The 26,979-nt window shown below is 43.5% G+C and overlaps 1 protein-coding gene across 2 annotated transcripts; it reads left to right on the top strand.

Annotated features, from left to right (window-relative positions):
• The first annotated feature begins 45 nt into the window (after positions 1-45).
• On the top strand, positions 46-19,666 carry CDC42 (cell division cycle 42). 2 transcript variants are annotated; one of them, XM_042479096.1, is made up of 6 exons: positions 46-199; positions 8,707-8,848; positions 9,864-9,936; positions 12,161-12,270; positions 12,379-12,576; positions 18,285-19,666. In XM_042479096.1, exons 2-6 carry the CDS (start codon positions 8,744-8,746, stop codon positions 18,372-18,374), a joined length of 576 nt encoding a protein of 191 aa, XP_042335030.1. In that variant the 5' UTR covers positions 46-199; positions 8,707-8,743; the 3' UTR covers positions 18,375-19,666. The 2 variants fall into 2 exon arrangements, with proteins under 2 accessions (XP_042335030.1, XP_042335031.1); XM_042479097.1 differs by lacking the exon at positions 18,285-19,666 and adding an exon at positions 16,760-17,673.
• Positions 19,667-26,979: the final 7,313 nt, after the last annotated feature.

The raw sequence follows: 26,979 nt of genomic DNA, 5'->3' as shown, positions 1-26,979 counted from the left end.
CTTTATGGGCGGACCCTCCCTCCGTTGCAAGGGGAAAAAGCCCCGCCTTTGCAGGGAGCGCGATGACGTAACCGCGCACGTACGTATCGACGTCTGCCCTTGCTGCCGAGTGGAGGAGACCCCGGAGCGAGCTGCCAACGCCCGGCGGACGAGAAGCAGAAGAGCAGAGGCTCCGAAAAGAAGGAAGGAAGAGGAGAAGGTGAGGCCTGGTCCCTCGGGAGGAGGCCTTCCTTCCGAAGCGCCCCTGAGGCGCCGGAGGGGAAGTGGCGGCAGGGCTTCCCGGGCGCCGCCTTCGGGGGTCGGAGCAAGGCCCGGCTCTGCCAGGGACTTAGGGTTTGGCTGGGCCTTCGCGGGGGAGAGGCCTTCGTGGTTCGCTCTCTCTCTCTCTGCCTCGCTCCTCTCCTTTGGAAGGGAAGGCCCTCCTCGCTTTGGGTTTCAGGAGGAGAGAGAGAGATGGAGAAAGAAAGAGACAGACAGATCTGTAGATATAGATATACAGTATAGATATATGTCTCTGTATGTATATATATATGTGTGTGTGTGTCTATACATGTCTGACAATAGGAGTACAGTGTATATGTAGTGTGTGTATATATATGTGTGTGTGTATGTCTGTGCATATGAGTATATATATATATATATGATATATGTATGTGTGTATATATATATATGTATGTCAATATTTATATATGTCTGTATGTGTGTATATATATATATATATATGTCTGCATATATGTGAGTGACTATGTATGTGTGTGTATATATATGTATATACTGTATATATGTGTGTGTGTGGGTCTCTGCATATGAGTGTGGGTGTGTGTATATATATATATATATATATATATAAATACATATATATATGATATTTATGTGTATGTGTGCGTATGGATATGTCCATATTTATTTATTGATATGTGTGTGTGTGTGTCTGTATGTGTGTATATATATCTGTGTGCATATGAGTATATATACATACAGTGTATATATATATACGTGTGTGTGCGCGTGTGCGACTATATATCCATGTGTGTGTATTTATATATATGCATCTGTGTGTGTGGGTATCTGTATACATGTGAGTCTCTCTCTCTATGTGTATATATAGATGTATATATATATATGAGTGTGTATCTGTGCATATGAGCATCTCTTTTTCGCTCTCTGTATATATATATATATATGTATGTGTGTGCATATGAGTTTATGTGTGTGTCTGCACATATATGTGTGTGTTTACCTGTGTGTGTGTATATATATGTGTGTGTGTGTGTGGTTATGAGTCTATATGTATCTCAGACCCCCCCCCCCCCCCCACAAACTTGCCAGGATTTGCCTTAGGGTTCCCATAAGTCAAAAATGACTTGGAGTCAAACAAGAACAACATGCATGTATATATATATATGTGTGTGTGTGTGTGTGTGTATGCACACGTATATATGAAAAAACCCCTCCTTTAGAGGTTTTGAAACAGACTTGGATGGCTATGTTTTGGGAGTGCTTTGATGATGCTTCTCTCCATGGCAGAATGGGGTAGGACTAGATGGCCCTTGGGGTCTCTTCCAACTCTAGCATCCTCTCTCTCTCTCTCTCTCTCTCTATCTATTTGTGTGTGTGTGTGTATGGGGAGGGGAAAGATGGGCCAAGAGCACCTCTTGAACCCCTATCATGGCCTTAGGGTTGCCATAAGCCAAAATGACATGGAGACACACAACAACAATATGCATGTATTGATTGTATATGTGTGATACACACACACACACATATATATATGCTATCCTGTGAGGCTGAGAGAATGTGACTTTGTCAAGGTCACCCAGTGGGTTTTTATGTTCTAGCGGCTGTTTGAACCCTGAGTTGTAGCCCAGCACTCAAAACGCCACACCATGCTACACTTCCATAGGTATGTGTTTGTGTACATGTATCTCTATAGAAAGTCTTTCTGACTTATGGTGGCCCTGTTACACATTTGTCTTGGGCTGAGAGTGTGCAACTTGACCCAAAGTGTGACTACATCTATTGAGGTTGCAGTCCTGCACTCAAACCGCTGCACCATCCTGACCTTCCGTGTGTGTGTGTGTGTGTGTATACACACACACACACACACACACACACACAGTCATCCCTCCATATTTGCGACTTTGGTATTTGTGGATTTGATTATTCACAGATGCAACTCTGTGGTCAACTTTGACTAAAAGTTGCACTGAAAGAGCCAGAAATTCCTAGAGAGGATACTCTACTAGGCCTTTGTAGCTCCTCCAGCGCAGTTCTATGCTCAGTGTCTGTCAGACATTGACTACAGAGTTGCGCATGGAGGACCTAGAGATTCCTAGAGAGATGTCCTCTCAGGTAAAAACATGGTGTTTTTGTTATTTGCGGTTTTTCCATGTTCATGGGGTCTTGTGCCCCTAACCCTAGCGAATATAGAGGGACAAGTGTGTGTGTGTGTGTGTGTGTGTGTGTATATATATATATATATATATATTTGATTGTTTATGTACCCACACACATATATGCGTTTAAAGAAAAGGGGGATTGGCTAAGTTGACTTATTTTAGGACGGGCTCAGAGGCATGGAGGGCAAAATAGGAAGCATCTCGGTTGCATGCAGTGTGTGGTGTGTGTGTGTGTGTTTCTTTCTCTCTGTGCCCAGGGTCCATGGTTGCTGGGGATGGAAGGAAGGAAGGAGGAGGCGCCGCCTCTTGTTTCGCGCTCCCATCCTCCACTTCCTCTCTGCGCTGGGCGTGACAGTCCCAGGCCCCTGCGCACTGTGTGCACTCATGCTCCCGCCTGCGACAGCTTGTCAGGGAGGAGACAGGAAGAGAGAGGGAGCGAGAGAAAGGAAGGGGAGAGGTGTTTTCCAAGTCTGAAGAGGGATGGGCAGGACGACAGACAGTAAGGGCTCCCTTGGCGTATGGTCGAGTCTCCTTCCTTAGAGGTCTTTAAGCAGAGGCTGGATGGCCATCTGTCAATGGGGATGTTTTGATTGAGAGTTCCTGCATGGCAGAATGGCCCTTGCGGTCTCCTCCAACTCTATGGTTCTATGACAAGCCAGGAACATTTCAGTGTATTAGGACACGGTAAATAATAATAAATCAAATAATAACACTTTTATTTATACCCTGCTTTTCTGCCGCAGGAGCAGTCAAAGCAGAGGAGGGAAGCATGGGAGTTGTCCTATGTGGGTCAGTGCTCCGTGGCGCATACAGCCACTGCCCAAGATAGGCTTCTGGTTTAAATAGAGAGGTGAAATGGAGTGAGGCAGAGGACAGCTCTCTCAGAAAGGCTTAGAGTCAGTCCAGAAGAGACAAGAAGGTTGTTATTATTATTATTATTATTATTATTATTATTATTATTATTATTATGCATTATTTATATAGCGTTGTAGATTTGTGGAGGCTGGAATAAATGGAGGAAGAGCGCAGGCTTGTTCCAGTTACATGTACAGACTACAGCGGAGGAAGGAGTTAATCGCAACGGTCTTTTAATTAAGATTACAACAGCTTTAAATGTGTGCCGCGCATGGTAAACGGTCAGGCTAAAGTGGTTGGGTCCTTTCTGAAGCGATTGTAAATCCATGAGTGAGAGTAGTTACAACCTGATACGGAACGGGGCTGAAATGGAACCCGTTTCGCTCCAACTTGCCCCAACGCAATGCTGCTTACGCCCTCGGCTTGCAATACGAAACTCATAATGCTATCATCCTTGTGGGAATCCTTTTTGTGAGAGTGGCAGAGAGGCTGGAATCCTGGTCCACAAGTCTCTTCTCTCACATTTGGAAGCATTACTTGTGGCCAGGAGCTCCCAGGTTGGCTTTGATGGGCAGCTCCGGCTTCTTACCTCTCCCATCAGTGATGCAGGGGAGGAGTGATACTACTGGCCTACTTCACAGTGTTGTTAGGACTGCAGTAAGTTAATACACTCATCCCTCCATGTTCGCAGCTTAGACTTTTGCGGATTTGATTATTCACAGATTTTATTAATATGTTCTCTCTAGGAATATCTAGGTCCTCCAGCAACAGTGTGATGCGGCAGCTAACAAGGCCAATGCAATTTTAGGCTGCATCAATAAAAGTATAATGTCTTGATCTAGAAGTAATAGTGCCACTGTATTCTGCTCTGGTCAGGCCCCACCTGGAATAATATTGTGTCCAGTTCTGGGCAAAACAATTCAAAAAGAACATTGAGAAACTGGAGCCATGTGTCCAAAGGAGGGAGACTAAAATGGTGAGGGGTCTGGAAACCATGAAGCCCTATGAGGAAGGACTTAGGGAGCTGGGGATGTTTAGCCTGGAGAAGAGAAGGTTAAGAGGTGATATGATAGCTCTGTTTAAATACTTGAAGGGATGTCATATTGAGGAGGGAGCAAGCTTGTTTTCTGCTGCTCCAGAGACTAGGACCCAGAGCAATGGATGCAAGCTCCAGGAAAAGAGATTCCAGCTCAACATTAGGAGGAACATCCTGAGAGTAAGGGCTGTTTGACAGTGGAACACGCTCCTTCCTTGGAGATTTTAGTAGAGTCTCCTTCCTTGGAGGTCTTTAAGCAGAGGCTGGATGGCCATCTGTCAGGGATGCTTTGATTGAGAGTTCCTGCATGGCAGAATGGGATTGGACTGGATGGCCCTTGAGGTCTCTTCCAACTCTAGGATTCTATGATTCTATAACTCTGTGGTCAACTTAAACTAAAAGGTGCACTGAAGGACCTAGAGCAGTGATGGTGAACCTTTTACAGACCGAGTGCCCAAATTGCAACCCCAAACCCACTTATTTATTGCAAAGTGCCATGTCCCTCTGGCTTTCTAGTAACAAACTCTGACAAACTCTGTGCTGGGGCGACGGCACATGTGCCCACAGAGAGGGCTCTGAGTGCCACCTCTGGCACGCATGCCATAGGTTCACCATCCCTGACCTAGAGATTCCTAGAGCAAACACTCCTCTAGGCCTTTGTAGCTCCTCCAGCACAATCCTATGGTCAGTGTCTGGCAGATGCTGACCACAGAGTTGCACTGGAGGACCTAGGGATCCCTAGAGAGGGGTTCTGCCAGGTAAAAAGATAGTGTTTTTGTTATTTGCGGTTTTCCCACATTCACGGGGGTCCTGTTCCCCTAACCCCAGCAAACGTGAAGGGACAAGTGAATATATGTATATGGGCTACTTTGAGTATCATGCCTATGCCTACTCCTCTACCTAGTAAAGTGACTGATTGAATCATAGAATCGTAGAGTTGGAAGAGACCCCCAGGTACTCCATCCATTTAAAGGCCAGAACACCCTGAAAGGTGGGGTGAATACATAATATGGCATCATGTCTTCCTTTGTGAACAGTATCCCTTGGGAAGACATTGACCTGATTGATTAGAGTCGTATCTTATTTGAGACTGAATCTGCGAGGGAATGGTCTACTCGCATATACATCTCTTTCTGGGAGAGTTTACAAGTGTTCTGTTTCCTAATCCTCTTGTTTTGAAGTTGGTTAAAGCAAAGGCCCCTGAATCCTCTTCAGACGTTGGATTCCAGTTCCCATCATCCTGTGGCAGCCTGGCTGCTGGTGAGGCATAATGGGAATCAACATTTGGAGGGTCACATATCCCTTATCTGTGTCTTAAAGCAAACCTCATTAATCCAATCTTAATGAGAAAGACCCATGCGACCTTATCTCATATGTATGAGAATGTTTAATACAATGAAACTGTACATTAACTGATGTGTTTTACTAGTGTCACAGTTGCCTACTGATCTACTTTATAGAGTTAAGTCATTGACCCAGTTTGAGTTGGTGCTAGTAAACCGGGATGCTGGGAAGTTCTCCTAAAACAGGCTTACATGGACAATTGGGGATTGTTCTTGCCCTGATTCAGCCTTCCTCCAGTATAAGTGTATGAGACTTCTGACATTAGGTCTTATTCAGAACCTCACACAGCTATGGATAGAGATGGGAGTGCTTCTCCACCGGAGAAGAGAGGAAAGGAAACCCATCCCGATCTTGCATCTTTTGAATGTCTCTCAGATGGAGCATTGCAGAGAGCCCCTGCGTTTCTTATGCCTTGCATTTCTAACATCATTCTTCCATCGTGGAAAGCGGTCTCTCATGTCTCTAGCCACAGAAGAATAACACATTCTCCTTGATATTGTGCTTTAGCCAAAGGAAAAGAGGTACTTACTTGTCGCAAGCCGGCACATTCATTTGTGTATCTTTGGCTGCTGTGCAAGAGACCTCTTAGCTTCATTACTGAAATCGCTCCCCCCAAATGCTCAGCAGTTCTCTTAGGCATTTTGTACAAAGCCGTGATTAGTTTTGCTGATTATAGCAGCCTGTAATCACAAACTGGACTTGCTATTTCATTTCCGTACATGAAGGATTTTGAATTTGAATTGGCATTCTCACATCCCTGGCTTCCACTCCATTAAAACATCTGAGGAAGTAGACTTAAGTTTTCTAAAGCTCCTGCTGCCAACTTCTTTCTTTCAGCGAGTCTCAAAGGTGCCACAGGATCTCTCTACATACTGATTTTACAGACTAACATGGCTATGTCTTTGAATGTAATCCCATACGTTGGCTCTTGGAAGTGTCTGCAACACAGAATGAGAAACCCATTTTAAATCAGTTTTGATGGCTTTTAGATAAGCCACACTACTGTGCAAATCTTTCAACGGAGACTTATTTTAGGCTGTTCTCTGATTTAGGGATTGTTAGAGGTAAGGGTGTTAGACGTAACCCTTGTGTGCTTGGTGTTTTGTGTTGTGAATTGTGAAGTACTAAAGTACTCCTGTTCATTGATGCTTTCAGAAGCATCTTACAAGTTGTGGCACTTGTGGAGTGGAAGAGCATCTGAATTCTGCTGAGAATACATCGTGTAGTAGTTACTTTGAGGCTTGTTCGAAGTCCAGGTGTTTTGGACTTCAGCTCCCAGCATTCCTGACTGTTGACCAAGGTAGCTGGGGCTTCTGGGTGTGGAAGTCCAAAACACCTGGAACACCAGAGTTTGGGAACCATTGCTGTAAAACAACAACAGATCTGATGAAATTTTCCTAGAGGTCAGGAGAAATGGAGACAAGTATTAGGACTTCTAGTAAAAGTGTTAGTTGATTTCTTAAGGGCAGGTTAGGTCAATACCGTCTTGCCATATCCCCCAGCGGTTTGTAATGCTTTCTCAGGGCTAATTCCTTGGTGTGCTTCTGCCAGAGGTCTATTGGCAAACAGAAAGAGAAATCAACCATGGCAAAGTACAGTGACACAGAGGAGAACACACCCTGACAGTAGGAGGAAGTTTGGACCTCAACATGTTGGTGCGTAACTCTTGGCAAAAGGAAGAGCTGTGCTTTGAAGACTCTAGACCTCTGGCTGCGAAACTCAGGATTTATTAAGAGGAATAGGAAGGGGATAGGCTGGTGCGTTTGGGTGTATGCAACTTCACCTATAGAACAGAGCATTAAACGTCTGTCACAGACATAAGAACAGCCGTATCAAGTCCGTCTTTCATAACTGGAAACTCATTGAGAACAATTTTAGAGAGGTACTAGTGTTAGATCACTTGCCATTTTATTCGCGAGGTAGTAAAGCAGTAGCTATGTTAGTCCTCTGTAGCAAAACCAACCAACAGAAACTAGTAATGTAATTGTCACTGTCAATACATGGTGCATTTAATTTCCTTCTGGCCTCATTGCTTATGATGCCAAGCCCTGTGTAGTACATGTGTCTGCAATGCTGTATCATGTTTCGCGCATCCATTGATTCTGACAGACATGCATGAAAATGTTTAAATCTTTGAGGTGCCATAGGCTTCTTTACCTTATTGCAGGGCAGATTTTAAGTGTTCATTACTTGATGGGGTTAAATGCAGCCCTCAGCTCATTGTTGGGCTGCTGCATCCATCATTCCTCTCTAGTACTGACTATGGCTGATAGGAGTTGCAGTCCAGCAACATCCAGAGGTCTGTCCTAGGTTTCAGTACCAACAGGCAAGAAAGGCATGCCACAAAAGGCATATTCTTTGCAATGTTGTTGCTTCAGCTTTGAACCCATGTAGTTAATTTGCAGAGTCACTTATTTTAGGGTTCTTTGTTTTTAAAGTCAATATATTATGGTTACTTCTGAGTGCCTGCTTACAAAATGGGAAGGAAAGGGTTTGTGGTCAAAAGCCGAATTGTAGCCTCAATGCAAAATGTATGAGCTGAAGTTTCCAAGCTCAGCAAAAAAAGGAGAAGAAACAAATAGTGTCAGCCTTATTTCGAACTTTGGATTCCTGGTCAGACAAATGTTGTACACCACATCCCTGCTTCATAGACAAAACTATGCAATATGAATTGTATAAGTACTTTTTCTTCATTCTACTAGATGACACATTTAGATATGAATTCCTGGTAATGGTTCCTCTTCAGTTACAAGTTCTTGTCTAAGAAGTCCTCTTTGTGTTCATAAGAAAATGTCCTGGGACTTTCAAGTGATGATAGAGCAAAACATAGATGGAGAGGACTTAGAACCATATTATATTCTGGGGTTTCTTGGTAGAGAAGGAAAGAGGTCTTCTGGGAAACCTCTGCTCTCTTTGACCTCCTTGTTTCAGGCTCTTTACCTACTAAGTCCTAAGCTGTCATAGACATTAAGCAGATTCAGGCTTTGCGGTGCCTGAATCTGCTTAATGGGAAAAAACTGTCCTCTTTCAAAATATAAATGAGACCTTCTCTTTGTTTTGTTTCCTTTCCAGATCAATCTTCGACTTGACCCAGTAGCCGATCTTCACTATGCAGACTATTAAGTGTGTAGTTGTGGGCGATGGAGCCGTCGGTAAAACATGTCTTCTAATTTCTTACACGACAAATAAATTCCCATCTGAATATGTACCAACGGTAAGTAAAGGGTAAACTAAACCCTGTTTTTGGGGTATAACAAGAGGGATTATGATCCTCTTAATTCTACAATATAGTGACATACCTATGTTATGTCGGCTTGTAACCGTGTTTTACCATTCTTCTATATCCATGTAACATAAATGTTTGGGAGAGCACTAGCATTTGTCCTGCATTGGAGAAGCATCTACTCCAGAACCTCTGGAAACATTTAGGTTTTTGTTATACCTAAAAGAGATTGTGGTGAGGCTGCTGCTATTATTATTATTATTATTATTATTATTATTATTATTATTATTATTTTAAATAGTGCCCCTCCTTGAGCCTCACACTATTTAACAACTACCAGCCAGTCTCCAGTATTTGTTTTTTGGGTGAGGTCCTGGAGTTTCTTATGGCCTCCCAACTCCAGCTCACTTTACAACCAGCTGATACTGAGTGATATATTTCAGTTTTTGTTTCACTAGAAGCACAAGAGCTGCATGACAAAATACTCGCTCTGACCACAGGTGTTGTGTTGTTTTTTGTTTATCTGTACATCACCTTTCCCCAAAGCTGGGACACAAGTTACAGACTAAAGAGAAGCAAGTAAAAGTATGAAGGGATAAAACATGCAGAAAAAGACCTTGTGCTGAAATCTTACTCAAGGTCTATCCCTTGTCAAAAACAGATTATTTTAAATGCTAAGCTCAATCAGAACTTGAACCTTTTCCAAATTTCACGTCTTTTTTCAAATGCCAGATTGCTTGTTTAATGTAAAAAGACATACATTTTCCTTATAGATAGAAAAAAATGCTGTATTTTAACTAATTACAGGATTTACTTCCATTTGATTTTCAGAATGGAATCTGAGATGTTAGTTGACTTCCAGGGTGGAGTAGCTGCAGGGTTTAAAAGGAGATTTCAAGTTTCTGCTCACTGTTTTCATTTCACTTCTTGCTTACCTGTGTGTTGTTCACATTTAAAGGCTGCTTTGGTGTCTGAAGGTTGATTTTGTCTCTCATTGCCTCCCCAGGTTTTCGATAACTATGCTGTAACTGTGATGATCGGTGGAGAGCCATATACCTTAGGCCTGTTTGACACAGCAGGTAAGTTCCCTTTGGTATTAATTCATCTTGGAGGATGTGTGTGTATGAAACAAGTGACTTTTCATTCCTAGATGCTCACCTAAACTGCCAAGATACTATATTAACAGCTTGACTGGGGTACATTTTTAAAGAAGCACCCAGGGTCAAGGGTAACATAAAGAGCTTTACAGCATTTGCACACTCCACTAGTTTTTCCCAGTAAAGACTGGCTACTTGGTGGTCAGTCTGTAATTCTCCTATCTCACCTCCTTCTCTTTCAGTTCTCTGAACTCAGACCATTTTGTGAAAGTTTGAAATGAGTTGATAATATGATGCTGTAGTATTTTCCATTTACCGAACCAGTCCACAAGCTGTTTCCGGTCAGCAGTGAGTTTTCAGGAAAGAGAGAAAGAGTTGTAGCAGTGGGCACAGATACATTACTGGCCCCTGACCAGAAATAGGAAAAGTCACTTTATGGTCCATCACATCACATAGGTAGAGAAACACTTCTGTAAGGGGAATGAGAGAGCAGTTGAGGGAGAGAGAAGATAAGACAATAAAGGGAATTAATAAGAAGGGAGGCAAAGCCGGGGCAGTTGATGTAGTCATAGAATCATAGAGTTGGAAGAGACCGCAAGGGCCATCCAGTCCAACCCCATTCTGCCATGCAGGAAATCTCAATCAAAGCATCCCTGACAGATGGCCATCCAGCCTCTGTTTAAAGACCTCTAAGGAAGGAGACTCCACTACACTCTAAGGAAAGAGTGTGTTCCATTGTCGAACAGCTCTTACTATCAGGAAATTCCTCCTAACGTTGAGGTGGAATCTCTTTTCCTGTAGCTTGCATCCATTGCTCCATTGTGTCCTGTTCTCTGGAGCAGCAGAGAACAAGCTTGCTCCCTCCTCAACATGACATGCCTTCAAATATTTAAACAGGGCTATCATATCCCCTCTTAACCTTCTCTTCTCCAGGCTAAACATCCCCAGCTCCCTGAGTCGTTCCTCATAAGTGCTGAGAATGTATGTTAAGACTCAAGTGTGCATACTTTTTATTTCCAATTCAAAAACACTGTCCTGACTGCATTCAGGACACTCTTCCTCCTTTCTTGCATTTAGTCAGAGAAGTACCATTTGTACAGCCTCCATGATGCTTTTTAAGATTTCCTTCCTGGTTGAATATTGTATCATGGGTGACTAATGGCCCTAGCCTCTGCTTTCAACAAGTGGAATAAACACCAGGGGATTGGCATGGCACAAGTGGTGCCCGTGGCAGATCAATAGGCAGGATTATGGTGTAGGCCTGGTCTTCCGTCTTCTGGTTGGCAGGGAGTAGTTGTTGCTTGTCACAGGCAGACAACTTGCTTGGCAGCTTTATTTGTATGGCAACCACACCCCTTTATATGTGTAGGAAGGGAAGAAATTCTGTTCTTGGCTCCATTGTGTTGAAGTGAGACAGACTTGCTTGCTACCCGCGATATTGGTGCAGCACTCTTTCTTCCTGACTTGAAATTAGGATCTGAATCAGGGTTAGATTTAGTTCTATAATGTTTACCTCACCTGCCTATAAAACTCTTGATGTAATCTTCAGTTGGGCTTCTGTATCCTGGTGAGAAAGTGTATGCTTTCTCTGGCTTGTCCATAGCTCTGAGAATTGGATTAGGATAGGTGAAAGTGAAGAAAAGTGACTTTTGGAATTAGTGTTCATGCCTTGTGAAGATCTCTGCTGATCATAGAATCATAGAGTTAGAAGAGACCACAAGGGCTATCCAGTCCAACCCCATTCTGCCAAGCAGGAAATCTCAATCAAAGCATCCCTAACAGATGGGCATCCAGCCTCTGCTTAAAGACTTCCAAGGAAGGAGACTCCAATACACTCCGAGGGAGTTTGTTCCTCTGTCAAACAGCCCTTACTGTCAGGATGTTCCTCCTAATGTTTAGATGGAATCTCTTTTCCTGTAGCTTGCATCCATTGCTCCATTGTGTCCTGTTCTCTGGAGCAGCAGAAAACAAGCTCGCTCCCTCCTCTATATGACATCCCTTCAAATATTTAAACAGGGCTATCATATCACCTCTTAACCTTCTTTTCTCCAGGCGAAACATCCCCAGCTCCCTATATGCATCATATATGTTACGGGTTTATACTTTTACATATAGTTACAGCTGCACAATTCTCCCAAAGATTATGTGACTCTATGCTGCTCCTCCCTTGAACAAAACCTGAAACTGGTCTTTTTCCTTTTTGTAGGGCAGGAAGATTATGACAGGTTACGGCCTCTCAGCTATCCCCAGACAGACGTGTTTCTGGTCTGCTTCTCGGTGGTCTCGCCATCTTCGTTTGAAAATGTGAAAGAAAAGGTGCGCATGTTCTGAAGTGAAATCCAGTTTCTTTAAAACGTTATAAAATATCCCATGCTTATTTGCTCTATGGATTTTGTGTTATAATCTGTACTTTTCTCTCTTCAGTGGGTACCTGAAATCACTCACCACTGTCCAAAGACCCCCTTTTTGCTTGTTGGGACCCAGATTGATCTCAGAGATGACCCCTCCACAATTGAGAAACTTGCCAAGAATAAGCAGAAGCCTATCACTCCTGAGACTGCTGAGAAACTGGCGCGGGACTTGAAGGCTGTCAAATACGTGGAATGCTCTGCACTCACGCAGGTAAGGCCTTTTCGCTTTAGGATGTGCTAGACTACCGTTCTTTCTTTTTGTAGTAGTGGAAAACAGTTCAACACGATGGAGGGTGAGTTCTTTTTGGTGTGATTGCTCGGAAAGCAGTAAATTACTGGTGAGTTCAAATGCTGTACAAATATATCAAGTATTCCCTATTTATTATCACATCTGATACCAAACTAGTTGTGTTGGTAACACAGATTTATCAATGAGTAAATAGGACAAACAAGGATCATGTAAAAGGAGATATTTCTGGTGTAAGAAGTTCAGTTAAAAAGGATATATAGAACTCTCATGACAAAGAAGGCTGACTCAGTCAATATCAGAAGCATAATATTATCTTGTGGCCTGAGATGGTAGTATGACTAACTCTATCCTATCCTGTCCACACACACACACACACACACACACACACACACACACACACACACTGTATGTATGTATGTATGTATGTCTCTCTGAGAGCCTTTAGGGCTGAGGGGCAGGGTATAAATACCCTAAATAAATAAATATACCAAGAAGGATTAATAGAATAGTTGGGCACATTTGACATGCCTTTATCTACTCTGTATATCCCACTCTGAAGAAGGTGGAAGAATAGGATACATTTTCCTACTTTAACTTAAAAGTTTGACTTCCTTAGAGTAGTTATCCTTGGGTCCACTGTATATTCGCCCCCGATTTTAGACAAACCGATACGTATAGTTCAAATATATAGCCATGTTAGTCTGTAGAATCAGTATGTAAAGAGATCTTGTCGCACCTTTGAGACTAACTAAAAGTTGGCAGCATGAGCTTTCATAGCCTGCTTCCTCAGATGCGGCTGAGGAAGTAGACTTAAGTCTGTGAAAGCTCATGCTGCCAACTTCTTTCTTTCAGTTGGTCTCAAAGGTGTGACAAGATCTCTCTACATACTGATATGTATAGTAGTGTACTTGAACATTTAATAATCACTTCCTTTTAGTCACAGTTTGTTTTCATTATTAATAATGGCCCCACCATGTACTTTGGTCACATCATGAGAAGGCATGACTCAATAGAAAAGACAATAATGCTAGGAAAGGTAGAAGGTAGCAGAAAGAGAGGAAGAACACACACTAGATGGATGGACTCAGTATTGTCCAGGACAAGGGAGACTTGAAGATGTCTCATCCACAGGCATTTATTGGCAATTGGTTAGTCATGTATGTTGTGAGTCCTACAGCATTTTTACTAACATTTGAGGAGTGAGAGCACCTGCGATATAAATAAAACATGGGTGAAATTCATGCTTTTGTTTGGACCTAAAACTAAGGTGCTGCCAAGAATAGGCCTGGGTATATTTCTTTGGGCTTTTAAAAATCACTTCTATGCTAATTCCCTTACCTAATGAAATCTGTTGCGCATTAAGACTGGACATCGGGTTTCTTCATCGCTTGGTGATTGTAGTTATGAGTTGCAGCCACAAGGTGCTTCCATCTGTTGCTCCGCAAAATGCATCTTACGAAGAATCCTTGCTTGAAATTTTGGCTTTCTGTTACAGGAACTAGAAATTCTATCCAGGTTTTTGTGTGTGTGTACTTTTTAAAAACACACACAAACACACACACAAAATGTTGGGACTGTTTTTTTAGTTGTGTCTAGGAGGGTTTTTGAGAGCGATGTTGGCATCTTGGAATGCAAAATAACTCAGTGAAACATGTGATATAATGTTTTAAGCGATTGGGAGAATTCCCTTTATAATCACATGAATAAAAAAACCTTATTTTCTTTTAATAAATCTTGATTTATTAAGATTTATAAAGATTGGAACTAAAATAAATTAACAAAAACCTGTTATATCACATCCGATGCTTAACACTGAATCTTGGACCCTCTAATAGGTACATTTCAGGTTCAAATAGATTTGTTTTCTATAAACTATAAGCCATCAGAAAAATACTATAATCTTCATGCAGTACATGAAGTCTATCATTATGGGCTTGGTATTTATGTAATGGACTGACAATTGCAACAGACATTGGGATTTGGTCTCTGGCTATAGAAAATCCCTTCTCTTTCTCACCAGTGGATAGTCGGCTCATCTAGACTCCTAGATATTGAATACACCCATTTCATTCAGTCTAACTGCTTAAATCTTTGCAGCTGACTCAATTTTAAGCTTATGTAAAGTAAAACCTTTTTTAGTTCTACATTAGCTTGTTTGCATCCTTGCACAGAGTGCTATTATGCATATCTGTTTTGGAACTAAGCGCATTGGAAACTGAGCTTAAACTGTGTGTTTTTTGTTTGGGCAAGTCGTTTTGCCTTAAGTCAGTTTGATATTGATAGATAGATAAAGGCGGGTATTGATTGAAAGCTCCCATTATTCCCATGGAAATTAGTAACTTCGTATACTTAGGAATCTGTGTATATTTTATTTGAAAGAGACGAAGGGGGTTATCTGAAAGCTGTGTTCAAAGCAAGATAAGCGTATAAAGTAGCCAGATAATGGAACATATTCAGAATCATAGGCCTGTTACAGACTGCCAAAATAAAGCTGCTTCGGGTCTCTTTGGAGGTATGCTGTTTAAATGATGCATGCATCCTAAGAATCTGGAAGCTGCCCCAAAGCTGCACTCCAGTGCTTAGGAATGGAGTGTGGCTTTGGCGCAACCTCCGGACTCTTAGGACCCATGCATCATTTAAATAGCATACCTCAAAGAGTCCCGAAGCAGATTGATTTTGGCAGTCTGTAACAGGCCTATGTGCTTATACTTATAAGGTCAGTGGCCAGCTGTTCATAATACAGTAGATTTAGGTGAGTCCATTCAGTCCATTCAGTCCATTCAGTTTTAGTAGCAAATGTTTACCTCTCAGTTCTTTTCAATGGCAGTCTGTTAAGAGATGCTGCTGCTTTTTGTAGAAGCTACTCTTTCAGATCATTGCTTTGCACATCGATGTGACTGCTGCAGACAGAAGCATTTGTACGCCTGGCATTTAGTCCAGTCAGTCATCTGGCACTCTGCTTCCGCATGTCTTTCTTTTATCACTTCTAATTATTGTAGCTGGGATACTAACCAAACCTACCAGTTCGTAAGCTGCTGGGCTCATGTTGAAATCAGGGTTTGCAAGCCACGCCAATACTTTCTTGCCTAGACTTTGTGGCAGCCCCAAAGAAGGGCCTGTTTTAATCATAGCTATGATCACCACAATATCGGGGCTTGGGAATTGTGAGAGTTGCTGTTAGTAGTCATATTCTTTCAACTGTTTTAATAGCTGAAGCAACATGAATTACACTTTAGTACTACTGGCTGGATTCAGGCCTGTTACAGACTGCCAAAATAAAGCTGCTTCAGGTCTCTTTGGAGATATGCTGTTTAAATGACGCATGGGTCCTAAGAGTCCGGAGGTCGCGCCAAAGCCACACTCCATTCCTAAGCACTGGAGTGCAGCTTTGGTGCAGCTTCTGGACTCTTAGGATGCATGCACCCGAAGCAGCTTTATTTTGGCAGTCTGTAACAGGCCTCAGTCTTAAACCATGGAGAAGAGGCAGGTACTTTTGCGCTCCGAAGTACCAGACTGAACTAGAGAGCAATGAAGGAAGAACTGGGCTGCAGTGGCTAGACTTCCCTTTGCCCATACTTTTCTATGATATCAGTCTGTTACGAAATGCATTCATGTCATGTCTTGTCTATAAGTCAAGGGATAGGACCTGCGTTGAAATTAACCCAGCTGACTTTTCCAGCAGCAGACGGTGTCCTATGGTACATCATGTTCCAGTGCCATCATCATATAAAACGGACGTGGCTTCAAGGGCAGCTGACAGTTTGTGACTTTGGTTCAGGAAGTGCTTTACTTGATAGTAATAATACTAAGACTCATAAGAGGGTTCCATTTGGAGACCTACAGACAGACAAAGGCAGGGACATCCTTCTTAACTCTTGACTAACAAGTCTTAATTTTGGAAGGACATGCGTTGTGATACGTTTCACAGACAGGGATGAAGGCTTCCTCTGTCCAAGCAGCGCTCTTGCTAACCCTCTGCTCAGCTTACCTGTTTCCTCTTTCCTTCCAAGATCTACTTTATTGAACAAAGTAAATCTGCTTTGCCTGACCACCTTGAATCCTGAATGCTCTTTGTATCTGCTTTGTGTCTCTCTAATCCTCTAACCTGCCAACTATTTTTCTCTCCTTCCCTCTGTCTTTGTAGAGAGGTCTGAAGAATGTGTTTGATGAGGCTATCCTAGCTGCCCTGGAGCCTCCGGAAACTCAACCCAAACGGAAATGCTGTATATTCTAAACAGTTTCCTCTCTCTTTTTTCCCCTTTCTCGTTGCTGCTTCCTCTTCCCGCCGCTGTAGAAAAGTTGGTTGAAAAACAAACACACAACAAAACCAATAAAACCATGCTGACTGAAAGAAGCCGTGTCTTTACTTAATAATGTCTTAGAGCAAACTCTGTATTAGCTTTTATCTTGGATTGGAAACTGCTTCTATGATTTGTTATGGCTATGGAACATGAACCGGACTCGTTTTAAACCTTCTGCTTCTTGGGTTGCTGGATTTTTTTTTAATACATTAGCGTTGAGTTAGTTTATGAAAGGATTGAGGAGCGCCTTTAAAACAGTTAAATTCGAGGGGAGGAAAAAAGTAAGCGGAGATGTGGTAAGATTTTTAAAATAGCCAAATGAAGAAGTTATGTGCAATTCATTTTCTCTCTCTCTTTCTCTCTCTCTTGTGGCTCTGTTTAACTGTATTTGCATGACGATTGTACTCGATATGGTGACCTGCAAAGTGATGCTGAAATGGTGAAGGGTGCGCTGGTTTTCCTCTGTGCAATGGGGCTTGCTGTTGCTTTGGCTGTTTGTGCTATAGTGGGGTATTTGGTCCTCTTTGGGGGGGGAACGGAAGTTAGGTGTACCTTCTACTATATGACAGATGTCTTAATTTCAACAACATAGTAGGGGTGACTTTGATTCGTTCTCACAGCTTGCAGTTGTAAAATGTAAAGCTTTCTTCTTCTTTTTTAAGCAAGTCATACTTTTTGACTCTTGTTGTCCGAAGGAAGCGAAAGACAGAACAATTGTAGTATCTTACATTTCAAAATTAAAAATTAGTTGTTTGTATACATGCCTGATGAAGCATTATTCCTGTTTGCATTCGTTTTACACCAGTTTTAACATGTATACACACTATAGTGGCTGCCCTTTCTTTTTCTCATACTGGACTATACCATTCGCTTCTCTTGAGGCTTCCTTCGCTGCTTTAGCAACATGGGCCTCCCTCATAGAAGCTTGCGTTGCTTTGAAGGGGTCTCCATTCTTGCTTGGTGTCGCCAGCCTCCTTTCCTTGAGTCATTTCTCCTTCCCTTTTGAACATTGAGGTGTACATTGCCCATTAGGTTGCAAAACGCTCAAGCAGACTGCCTCATGCACACGCCTCACACAACGAACTGAGTCACATAACTTCACATTTCTTGATATTCAGGTTTGCCGAAAGCGTTCTCAGGCTCCTTTTGTGGCTTTGCACATTGGGTTTTGTGCATTGAAAGGGTTGCTCAACGTTGCAACATGGTTTGGTATCTAGAACGCTTGGGCAAGGAATATTGCTTCACAGCAGGATCCTGTCTGCCGCGGCTAGGTTTTCGTTTGGTCGGTGTGGGTTGTTCTTAAAGCACGGTTTGTTTTCTAATAACGCAGACAAATGAGACAGCCCCTTTCTCTTTGCCCCTTTTCAGAAAGGCCTAAAGAATGTATTTGACGAGGCGATATTGGCCGCCCTGGAGCCTCCGGAGCCGAAGAAGAGCCGCAGGTGTGTGCTGCTATGAACGTCCTTTTCGCGGCCCCTTCTGCAAAGCTGGCGTTGATGTCATACTAAAAAGCAATGTCAAAATCAAACTAAAGATTCAGATTTTTCCCCCCAATTTGTTATTTTTTTTTGTTGCAATAATGACAAATGCCGCGCACCCTCTTCCCATGCGCTCCCCTGTCTGAGATGCAAATGTTAGTGCTCTTCTCCATTGCCCTTCGGTTAAACTAATTTCTTTTTTAAGAAAAAGAATAATATTGTATTTCAAACCAACACTGATCAATACTAGGGTTTTTGTTTTGTTGACTGTTTAATTTTTTTGTTTGGTTTTTAAAATTCAGGCATGCTTGTGGGGATTTCCTCCCCGCTATATAACAGACTAATTTTCAGGCCCTGACCCATCACTGCTAGCCTGGCATGACTTGGATTCTTTGGGCTTATGGGGCCGGCTTGCAGTCTGAGGGTGAGCAGGTTTCAGTCCTTGGAACAGATTCTGGAATTGAAAAACGCCCCAAACTGGTGCTTCTTTGAAGAGGAATGTAGTGCCCCTTTCTGATCTGCATCTCCTCCGAAGTTGCCTTGGATCTGTTTTCCTCTGTTTCCTCCAAGGAGGTCAGACCTTCCTATCTTGCCCTTTCTAAGAACGAAACGAAAACGAGCCCTTTGTCTGTGTTTTCAGCCAAAAGCTTTTGTGTGTGTGTGCGTGTGTGTATGAAAGAGACACACAAACCCCTACATAAATCCCACCCCATCAGTTGCTACTTTTCGGTCTGTAGTTTTCAAGAACACGAAAACGTTAGCCATTAAACAACCGGCCCCTTCTCTTGGCAATAGAGGCGTCTGATGATCGGCGGCATGAGTTGATCTATTTTGAAATCTATCCACATGGCCTTCACCTGTTAATGGGAGTTTTGAAGTTTAAGAAGCTGACTTGTGTCACAAATGTGGTTCAGTGTTCCCTTTGAAGAGAAAGGGAATCAGATGTGCCTCAGGAACATACAAAAAAGGTATGGAGGGGAAAGATGTTTGAACCTGGCACCTTGGGGGACTGATGGAGGACGGACCCCAAAATGCGATAGCGCCTCTGGCCTCTAGGGTTGTTGCTCAGTGTAGCAGATCATGCGAGGGTCTCTGACCCCAGTGTTAGTAGGGATCTTAACAGAATTATACTCCAGCTTAATATTTCTTGATCTTCCCTGACTCTTTAATTCTTGTAGACCTGTTAGTGTTGAACCGATGCTTCCCCCCATGTCTTAAGTTCTTTGTATATGCATTTTTTTCAAATGTATTAAACATAAAGTATCTTCACAAGCCTGGCTGAGAATAATTTGTTTTCCCGGAGTGACTGATGCCATAAGAACTGTCATCTTCGGGATTTCATTTCAACGACCGGTTCAAAACCCTCCTCTCTTCCCTGATGACTGGCAGCTTCTTGGTCAGTTTGGTTTTCATTTTGAAAAAGCAGTTACCTGAGACCTTTCCATTCAATAGTACCAAGATGCTTAAAAAAGGACTTGTGTTTTGCAATCCCATAGGAAGAACTTGGAAGATACTATTATCGGTGCATTCCAGAATCCTTCACCTTAACAAAACCTTAATCATGGTTCACTTGTGTTTCGGAAACCAAAGACCCCTTTCCTCCATATGAGGTTTGAGTTCTCATATTTTAAATGACACAACACAGCACAACATTCCCTTCTAAGAAACCTGAAATTGGATAACAAAATGTGTTCTGGTTTTATATCTCTACTAAACCTGTGTGGTGCTTTTAAAACCGAACACTTGTTCATTCTCTTGTTTCCCACCCAAATGTTTGTTGCACTTTGATCGCATTCTGATTATAAATATGAATGGATTTTCCTTTAGTGTTGCAAACTAATCCTGGATTTTTTCCAGCTAAATATATAGCAATATGGCCCCAGTTTAGCTTCTGCTCTGTTTGCAATACTTGGTAGCCTTCCTACAGATGACCCATTTGGGAATGGGGAATTAGGGGAGGCCAAAGGCAAATCAAGTGCTCTCAGCCCCAAGGGAAGGCAATGGGAAACCTCCAAATAACTCTTGCCAAGAAAACCCTATGATATGTGAAGTCGAAGGCTTTCATGGCCAGCATCCATAGTTGTTTTGTGGGGTTTTTGGGTTGCGCGGCCATGTTCTGGAAGAGTTTATTCCTTACGTTTCGCCAATTTTCTGTGGCTGGCACCGCCAAAGAAAATTTATCTGAAGATGCCCGCCACAGATGTTGGCGAAACATCAGGAATAAACTCTTCCAGAATACGGCCACAGAGTCCGAAAGCCCCACAAAGAACCCCACAATAGTTTTGCCTTAGCATTTCTTGAAGGCACATGAGGACAAAGATGCCAACTTCTGAGATTTTGAGGTTTTCCAGACAAATAGAAGAACTGATAGCTTATCTCCACAACTCTGCCCATCTGATAATGGGCATGGGGCAGGGAATGGTGGGCAGTGTGTTGAAGATAACTGTCTGGCCTGACTCCCCTTTGGTTTTGGAGTCTTCATCAGAGAATGCATTCTCTGAAGATGCCAGCCACAGATGCCGGCGAAACGTCAGAAACAAACTCTTCTAGAACATGATCACATAGCCTGAAAAACCCTCAAAGAACTGTGATAGGTCCAGTCCAGACCAAAGAGCAATTTTCACCTGAAGCAAAACAGAAAAGTGCAAAAGGAGGAAAAATATGCTTACTGCAGAGAGCATAAGAGGCCGCTAGATGGCAGGGATGTACCAATTTAATCTCCGTTTCTTCCTTTCAGCTCGAGAGAAGGCTTCTTGCAGGACGGAGACATGTCTGTGTCCAGATTTCTGTCGTAATTTACATTTTCAGCATCTTTGTATACCCTTGATGCTGGCTTCGGGGTCAGGCTGCTGCATTGTTTATGGATAGCCTCCAAAAAGATCAACAGAGGTTCACTTGCAGAGCTGAGCAGCTGGGCCCAAGTGTGTAGGGAACCAGGCTCCGTCCCCGAAAGTCAGTTTCATTCGGATCCTAGCAGGGTCCTCTGGTCTGCAGAATCTAAATAGCATGGCACCCTCTGGAGCTGGCAAGGTATTGCAAAGGCATCAGTGTATGAAGATGCAGCCTTTTACAGTGTAAAAGTATCTGGAGTGATGCCCTGGCTAGCCGCCCTTTTTTGCCACAGTTCAGCATTCCAAGTTTCACCTCATCCTTCCTGTTTTTAGACTTCACATAATACTGTAGTCCTTACCACCCACCCTTTTTAATCCACATTTCTGTCACTCGGAAAAGTAAACCGAGGGAAGGCAAACTCTCTGTCGGAGAGACAGGGTTGTGAAGAAGTCTCCCGCCTTCTTGCCTTGGTTGAGTTAAAAGGTTCATTTGTATTTGGCATGGGGCTGTTAGTGGATTGAATTTCAACATGGATCTCGCTTCCACCAGACATGTATGAGCACCCTGAGATCTTCATGGCAAAGCTACAAGTTCTGTGGTCCCGATGTCTATGATTCAAAACCATAGATAGGGAAGTCCTCAAGCCATGGTTCTGGTTGTAAAGCGGTACCTCACCATGCCTGCTGTCCTTTAGCCGTGGGGTGCCTTGGTCTAATGGGGCAGTACATTGGGCCACTGATGGTTTCAGACTTCTGAAGCCCTTCCTTGAGTCCCGGTGGCGTTATGTTCGGCTGGTCTCTCCATGCTTCGAGGCTAGAGACATCCTTTGAGTTTGTTCCCTCCCTCCTTGTTGTTTCAGCTGTAGGAGTTGGAGCCAGCGTTGGGTCTCTTGCCACGCAGGTGCTGTTTGCAGAGTATTTATATCATCTCGACAGAGCTCTTCGAAAGCCAGCGTTGTTTTGAAACCATAGCCCAGGGACACGATTGCCCTGTTCTTCCTTTCCAGAAGGGACGGGACGTGTCTCGGTGTGGGATTGCTGTTCCAGATACACGGCCTTGTTGCTTCCTCCATTAACCTCAAGGCCTTGGGCATAGGCTGCCTTTCTGCTCCTTGCTCACCGCTCTGTCCCTCCAAGGCCGCCTCTTAACCTGAAGAAGCCCTGGGTTAGTTGTGTTGTTCTTGGCAATGTCGGCCTGGCCCTTCTCAAACGCCGAGGTGAGTGTGCTTGGAGGAGCCAGAGCCTAGTGTTTGTGTTGGACCTGCTGCAGAGGGAATTAGTTCAACCCTGCTGCTAATTGCTCCTGAAGTGCAGGGCTCTGAAACGCACTCTCGCACACACAACATGCTTAGGAAGAAAGCTAGTCCGCTTACGCAAGAAAACGCCTGGGTCTTCTTACTTCCTTAGAGTCACGATTAGAGTATTCTTTGCTCCACCCAAAGGCCCTCTTCTGATGTTAGGTGCCCTCCGAACTCTGTTCTGGTTGTATAGATAGGGTAGTGAGGTAGAATCATAGGGCCATCCAGTCCAACCTCATTCTGCCATGCAGGAACTCTCAATCAAAGCATCCCCGACAGATGGCCGTCTAGCCTCTGCTTAAAGACCCCTAAAAAAAAGATTTTGCCATTCACCAATGAAGCATCTTCCACTGTTGAACAGCCCTTACTGTTAGGAAGTTCCTCCTAATGTTGAGCTGGAATCTCTTTTCCTGCAGCTTGCATCCATTGCTCCAGGTCCTCTTCTCTGGAGCAGCAGAAAACAAGCTTGCTCCCTCCTCAGTGTGACACCCCTTCCAATACTTAAACAGGGCTATCCTATCAGATGGCCATCCAGCCTCAGCTTAAAGACCTCCAGGTCTTTCCCCCAGGCTCAGTAACTACAAGTAGCAGGATTCCCTCTGGACCTGGATGTGGGTCCTAGTGTGGTGAAGTCAGAACACCTGCTATAATCCATGCCAGGATTATTGCAAACTTGAGTACTCTTAGGTCTTGTTCTGGAAGAGCACCGGAGTCAACTGCGTCCAGTTCTGGGCACTGCAATTCAGCAAGGATGTTGACGAATTGGAGTGTGTCCAGAGGAGGGTAACCAAAATGGCCCATTGATAGGTGCCCACAGGCCGATATCCTAGTATAGGAAGTATGAATATTTTATGGCCAATTTTATTTTTGCAATAGGTTGCTAAAATGCTGTAGGGTCATCCTCCCCCCCAACATTTATGTTTTGTGAACTTTTCTTCGAGGGCCTGAAAAAGCACCATATACTATAAAATGAAAATGCTTCTTTCTTTGGTTGCAGTTGCCTAAAGGTACAACCAGAACCTCTCTTGGCAAGCATCAAAGATGTCTACCTTTTTTATAAGCTGCCTCAGTAAAGGCTTCCTTAGACATTTCGTTCATCTCTATAACGATTAATAGAGCCATTAATTCCCTCCGATCCATTTTTTTCTCGCATCAGCCCTTCACCAACAATATTACTTTCCAAATTCGACCTTGGATAATTCTCACGTATTGCATTGCTCCAAGAACGGTGTCATTTTATCCCCTTCACCTGCCTGATACACATTTTTTTAAAATAACAAAAAAATCACTTCTTATTCTCTTTGTGCGTTTTAACCCTTTTGCTTTCCACCTGTCGGAGCATGGGAAGCCTTCTCTTTCCTCCCTCGGCGGAGAAGGCCTCGGATCATTTTACTCGGGGGCTGCCTTAATCATTTCTCCACCTCGAGGAGCATTATAAATCGCCCGGCTCTGGCTACTTACGGCATGTAAAGCTATCTTAATCGGCAGCAGCCTGACAAGTGCGTATTGTTTCCCTAAGTCTTCTTTATTTCCTGCTCCGGTTCTTACTCTCTCTTTGCTGAGATTATCCTCTAGTTCCTGTGAGGACCAACAACGCAGCTTGAGTTGCAGTCTGGGTTGTATGGTTGAAAAATGTGGGCATCACCAACAGAGCGACAAGACTGACCACTGGCACTTAAACATTAGGAAGAACATCTTGATGGTAAGAGCTGTTCAACAGTGGAATACTGTTCTGTGTCCAATCTCTAGAGCAGCAGAAAATAAGCTTGCTCCATCCTCAGTGTGACAACCCTTCAAATACTTAAACAGGGCTATCATATCACTTCTTAACCATCTCTTCTCCAGGCTAAACATCCCCAGCTCCCCAAGTTGGTCCTCATAGGACATGGTTTCAGACCCTTCACCATTTTAGTTGCCCTCCTTTGGACATGCTCCAGTTTCTCAACATCCTTTTTGAATTGTGGTACCCAGAATTGGACACAGTATTATTCTAGGTGAGGCCTGGCCAAAGCAGAATAGAGTGGCACTATTACTTCCCTTGATCTTTAGAATCAGAGTTGGAAGACCCCAAGGGCCATCCAGTCCAACCCCATTCTGCCATGCAGGAACTCTCAGTCAAAGCATCCCTGACAGATGGCCATCCAGCCTCTATTTAAAGATCTTCAGGGAAGGAGACTCCACTACACTTTGAGGGACTTTGTTCTACTGTCGAACAGCCCTTACTGTCAAGAAGTTCCTCCTAATGTTGAGGTGGAGTCTCTTTTCCTATAGTTTGCATCCATTACTCCGTGTCCTGTTCTCTGGAGCAGCAGAAAACAAGCTTGCTCCCTCCTCAATATGACATCTAGACACTATACCAGTACTAGATATTATACTAGTAAGTAGTACTAGGCACTATACTAGTAAGGCCTGACCCAGGTTTGCAAGTGGGGTCATCCACAGCACTTTCTGAAGGTGTCCAGATCACGACCAGCAGTATTTTTTGGACTGCATTCAAAGGATATACTGTATCAGTTTGGAAGACTGCCCCCCCCCCCCCCCCCCCCCCCGGTTATGCTTTGACTTATGGGGAGGCATCTCTCTGCACCCCTGCCCCATTTTGTGTATGTTCTCCTTCCTGAGGATGCTCTTGGAAATGCGGAGCCTGTTATGGGCCCCACATGTCACTGTGCCTTTTTCTTTTCCTTCCCTTCTCCTTCCAACCCTCCTTGTTCCCAGCTTGAGAACAACCCTGGAAAAACTCAAAAGCTGATGTGCGGTTTGGCTTGTTTTGTTTTGTTTGTTGTTCTGTTTTTTTGCTTGCTCTTTAATGTTCTGACATCCCTTACGGTTTTGTTCATGAAACACTAACCTCTTTCTGGCCTTTTCTGCAGGACTCCCTACTAAGAGCCTGGCTCCGTTTTCTCGCTTCATTCTCGCAGATATCTCCAGTTGGTTTAGCTGTTAAGAATGTGGTGCCATGTGTGGAAAGGGCTTTCTGTGTGTTGGTAGTGCCCACACGTGTGAAGTCGAAGGCTTTCGTGGTTGGCATCGTAGTTTTTTGTGGGCTTTTTTGGGCTATGTGGCCATGTTCTAGAAGAGTTTATATGTGAGCTATATGTGAAAAGTGAACATTGTAGGGGGGAAAATAATAATCCCAGAATGCATTTTAGAAGAAGCTTTGGTCTCTAGAAGGTTCAAAATATTTTTCTTTACTCATGCAAGACATACCTGGCTTCTTTGTTTCTAATGTTTCCTAACAGGGAATTTGCCAGTTTCATGGCAGACGCATGCTGGAGCTGTATTTCCAATAATCCCTTCTTAGGGTCAATAATGGCAAGTACTGTCTCCCCATCAATTGTGATTTCACCGTTACTTATATGAAACCATCACTGCCCAGTTTGGAGAGATCCCCTTTTTCAATCTCGCTTGTCTTTCCCCCCTTTTCCTCCATCATTTTCATCACTAGCTTCTCCTTTTATTTTCTGTGCCTCCTTCCTTTCCCAGCTGCAGGGAAAAGCCACCAGGCTTAGTCACCAGGAAATGACTGCATTTGGGCAGGGATGCGAATACATTCTCCTGATGCATCAGTGCTGGAGTCCTTCAAATCCTTGCATCTGCTGTATCAGGGCCCCATTCCCACTTACATTTATTATTATTATTATTATTAACCTTTATTTATAAAGCGCTGTAAGTTTACACAGCGCTGTACATCAATTTTTTTTTTTTAGTCAGACGGTTCCCTGCCCTCAGGCTTACAATCTAAAAGACACGACACAAAAGGAGAAGGGAGTGGTGGTGGGGAAAAGGATCAGGTCCAGCAGATCTTTTCCACCTCCGAGGCCTGGACCAAGGCAGATGGACTGGAGGAAGGGCTTGGCTTCTTGATGGATGGTTAGAAGGAGGCTTCCTGGGTCAGAGAGGGTCTCACCTCTGGGAATGCTTCTCTAAACAATATAGTCTTTAATTCAGTTTTGAAACTGGGCAGAGAAGTGATAATAATAATAATAATAATAATAATAATAATAGGTTTTATTTATATACCGCCCAATCACTGGGAATCCGAGCGGTTTACAATAGAGGGGATAACAGACAGTTCCCTGCCCACAGGCTTACAATCTAAAAGACACGACACAAAAGGAGAAGGGAATGGTGAGGGGGGGAGGGAATCAGGTCCAGCATTCTTCTCTCCCTCTGAAGGCCTGGACCAAAGCAGATGGACCGGAGGGAGGGCTCTTCTTCTTCAGGCTAGCCCCTGATGGAACTGGGCCAGCCTTCTCTCTCCCTCAGAGGCCGAAAGATGACAGTTAGGGAGGGAGGAGCCTCCTTCTTCAGGCCAACCCCTGATGGTACTGGGCTAGCCTTCTCTCTCCCTCAGAGGCCGAAAGATGACAGTTGGGGAGGGAGGAGCCTCCTTCTTCAGGCTAGCCCCTGATGGTACTGGGCCAGCCTTCTCTCTCCCTCAGAGGCCGTGATG

This window comes from Sceloporus undulatus, chromosome 7 (assembly GCF_019175285.1).
Source record: "Sceloporus undulatus isolate JIND9_A2432 ecotype Alabama chromosome 7, SceUnd_v1.1, whole genome shotgun sequence".
NCBI lineage: Eukaryota > Metazoa > Chordata > Lepidosauria > Squamata > Phrynosomatidae > Sceloporus > Sceloporus undulatus.
The sequence above is the reverse complement of the archived record's forward strand: the minus strand, read 5'-3'. Positions and strand labels throughout refer to the sequence as shown.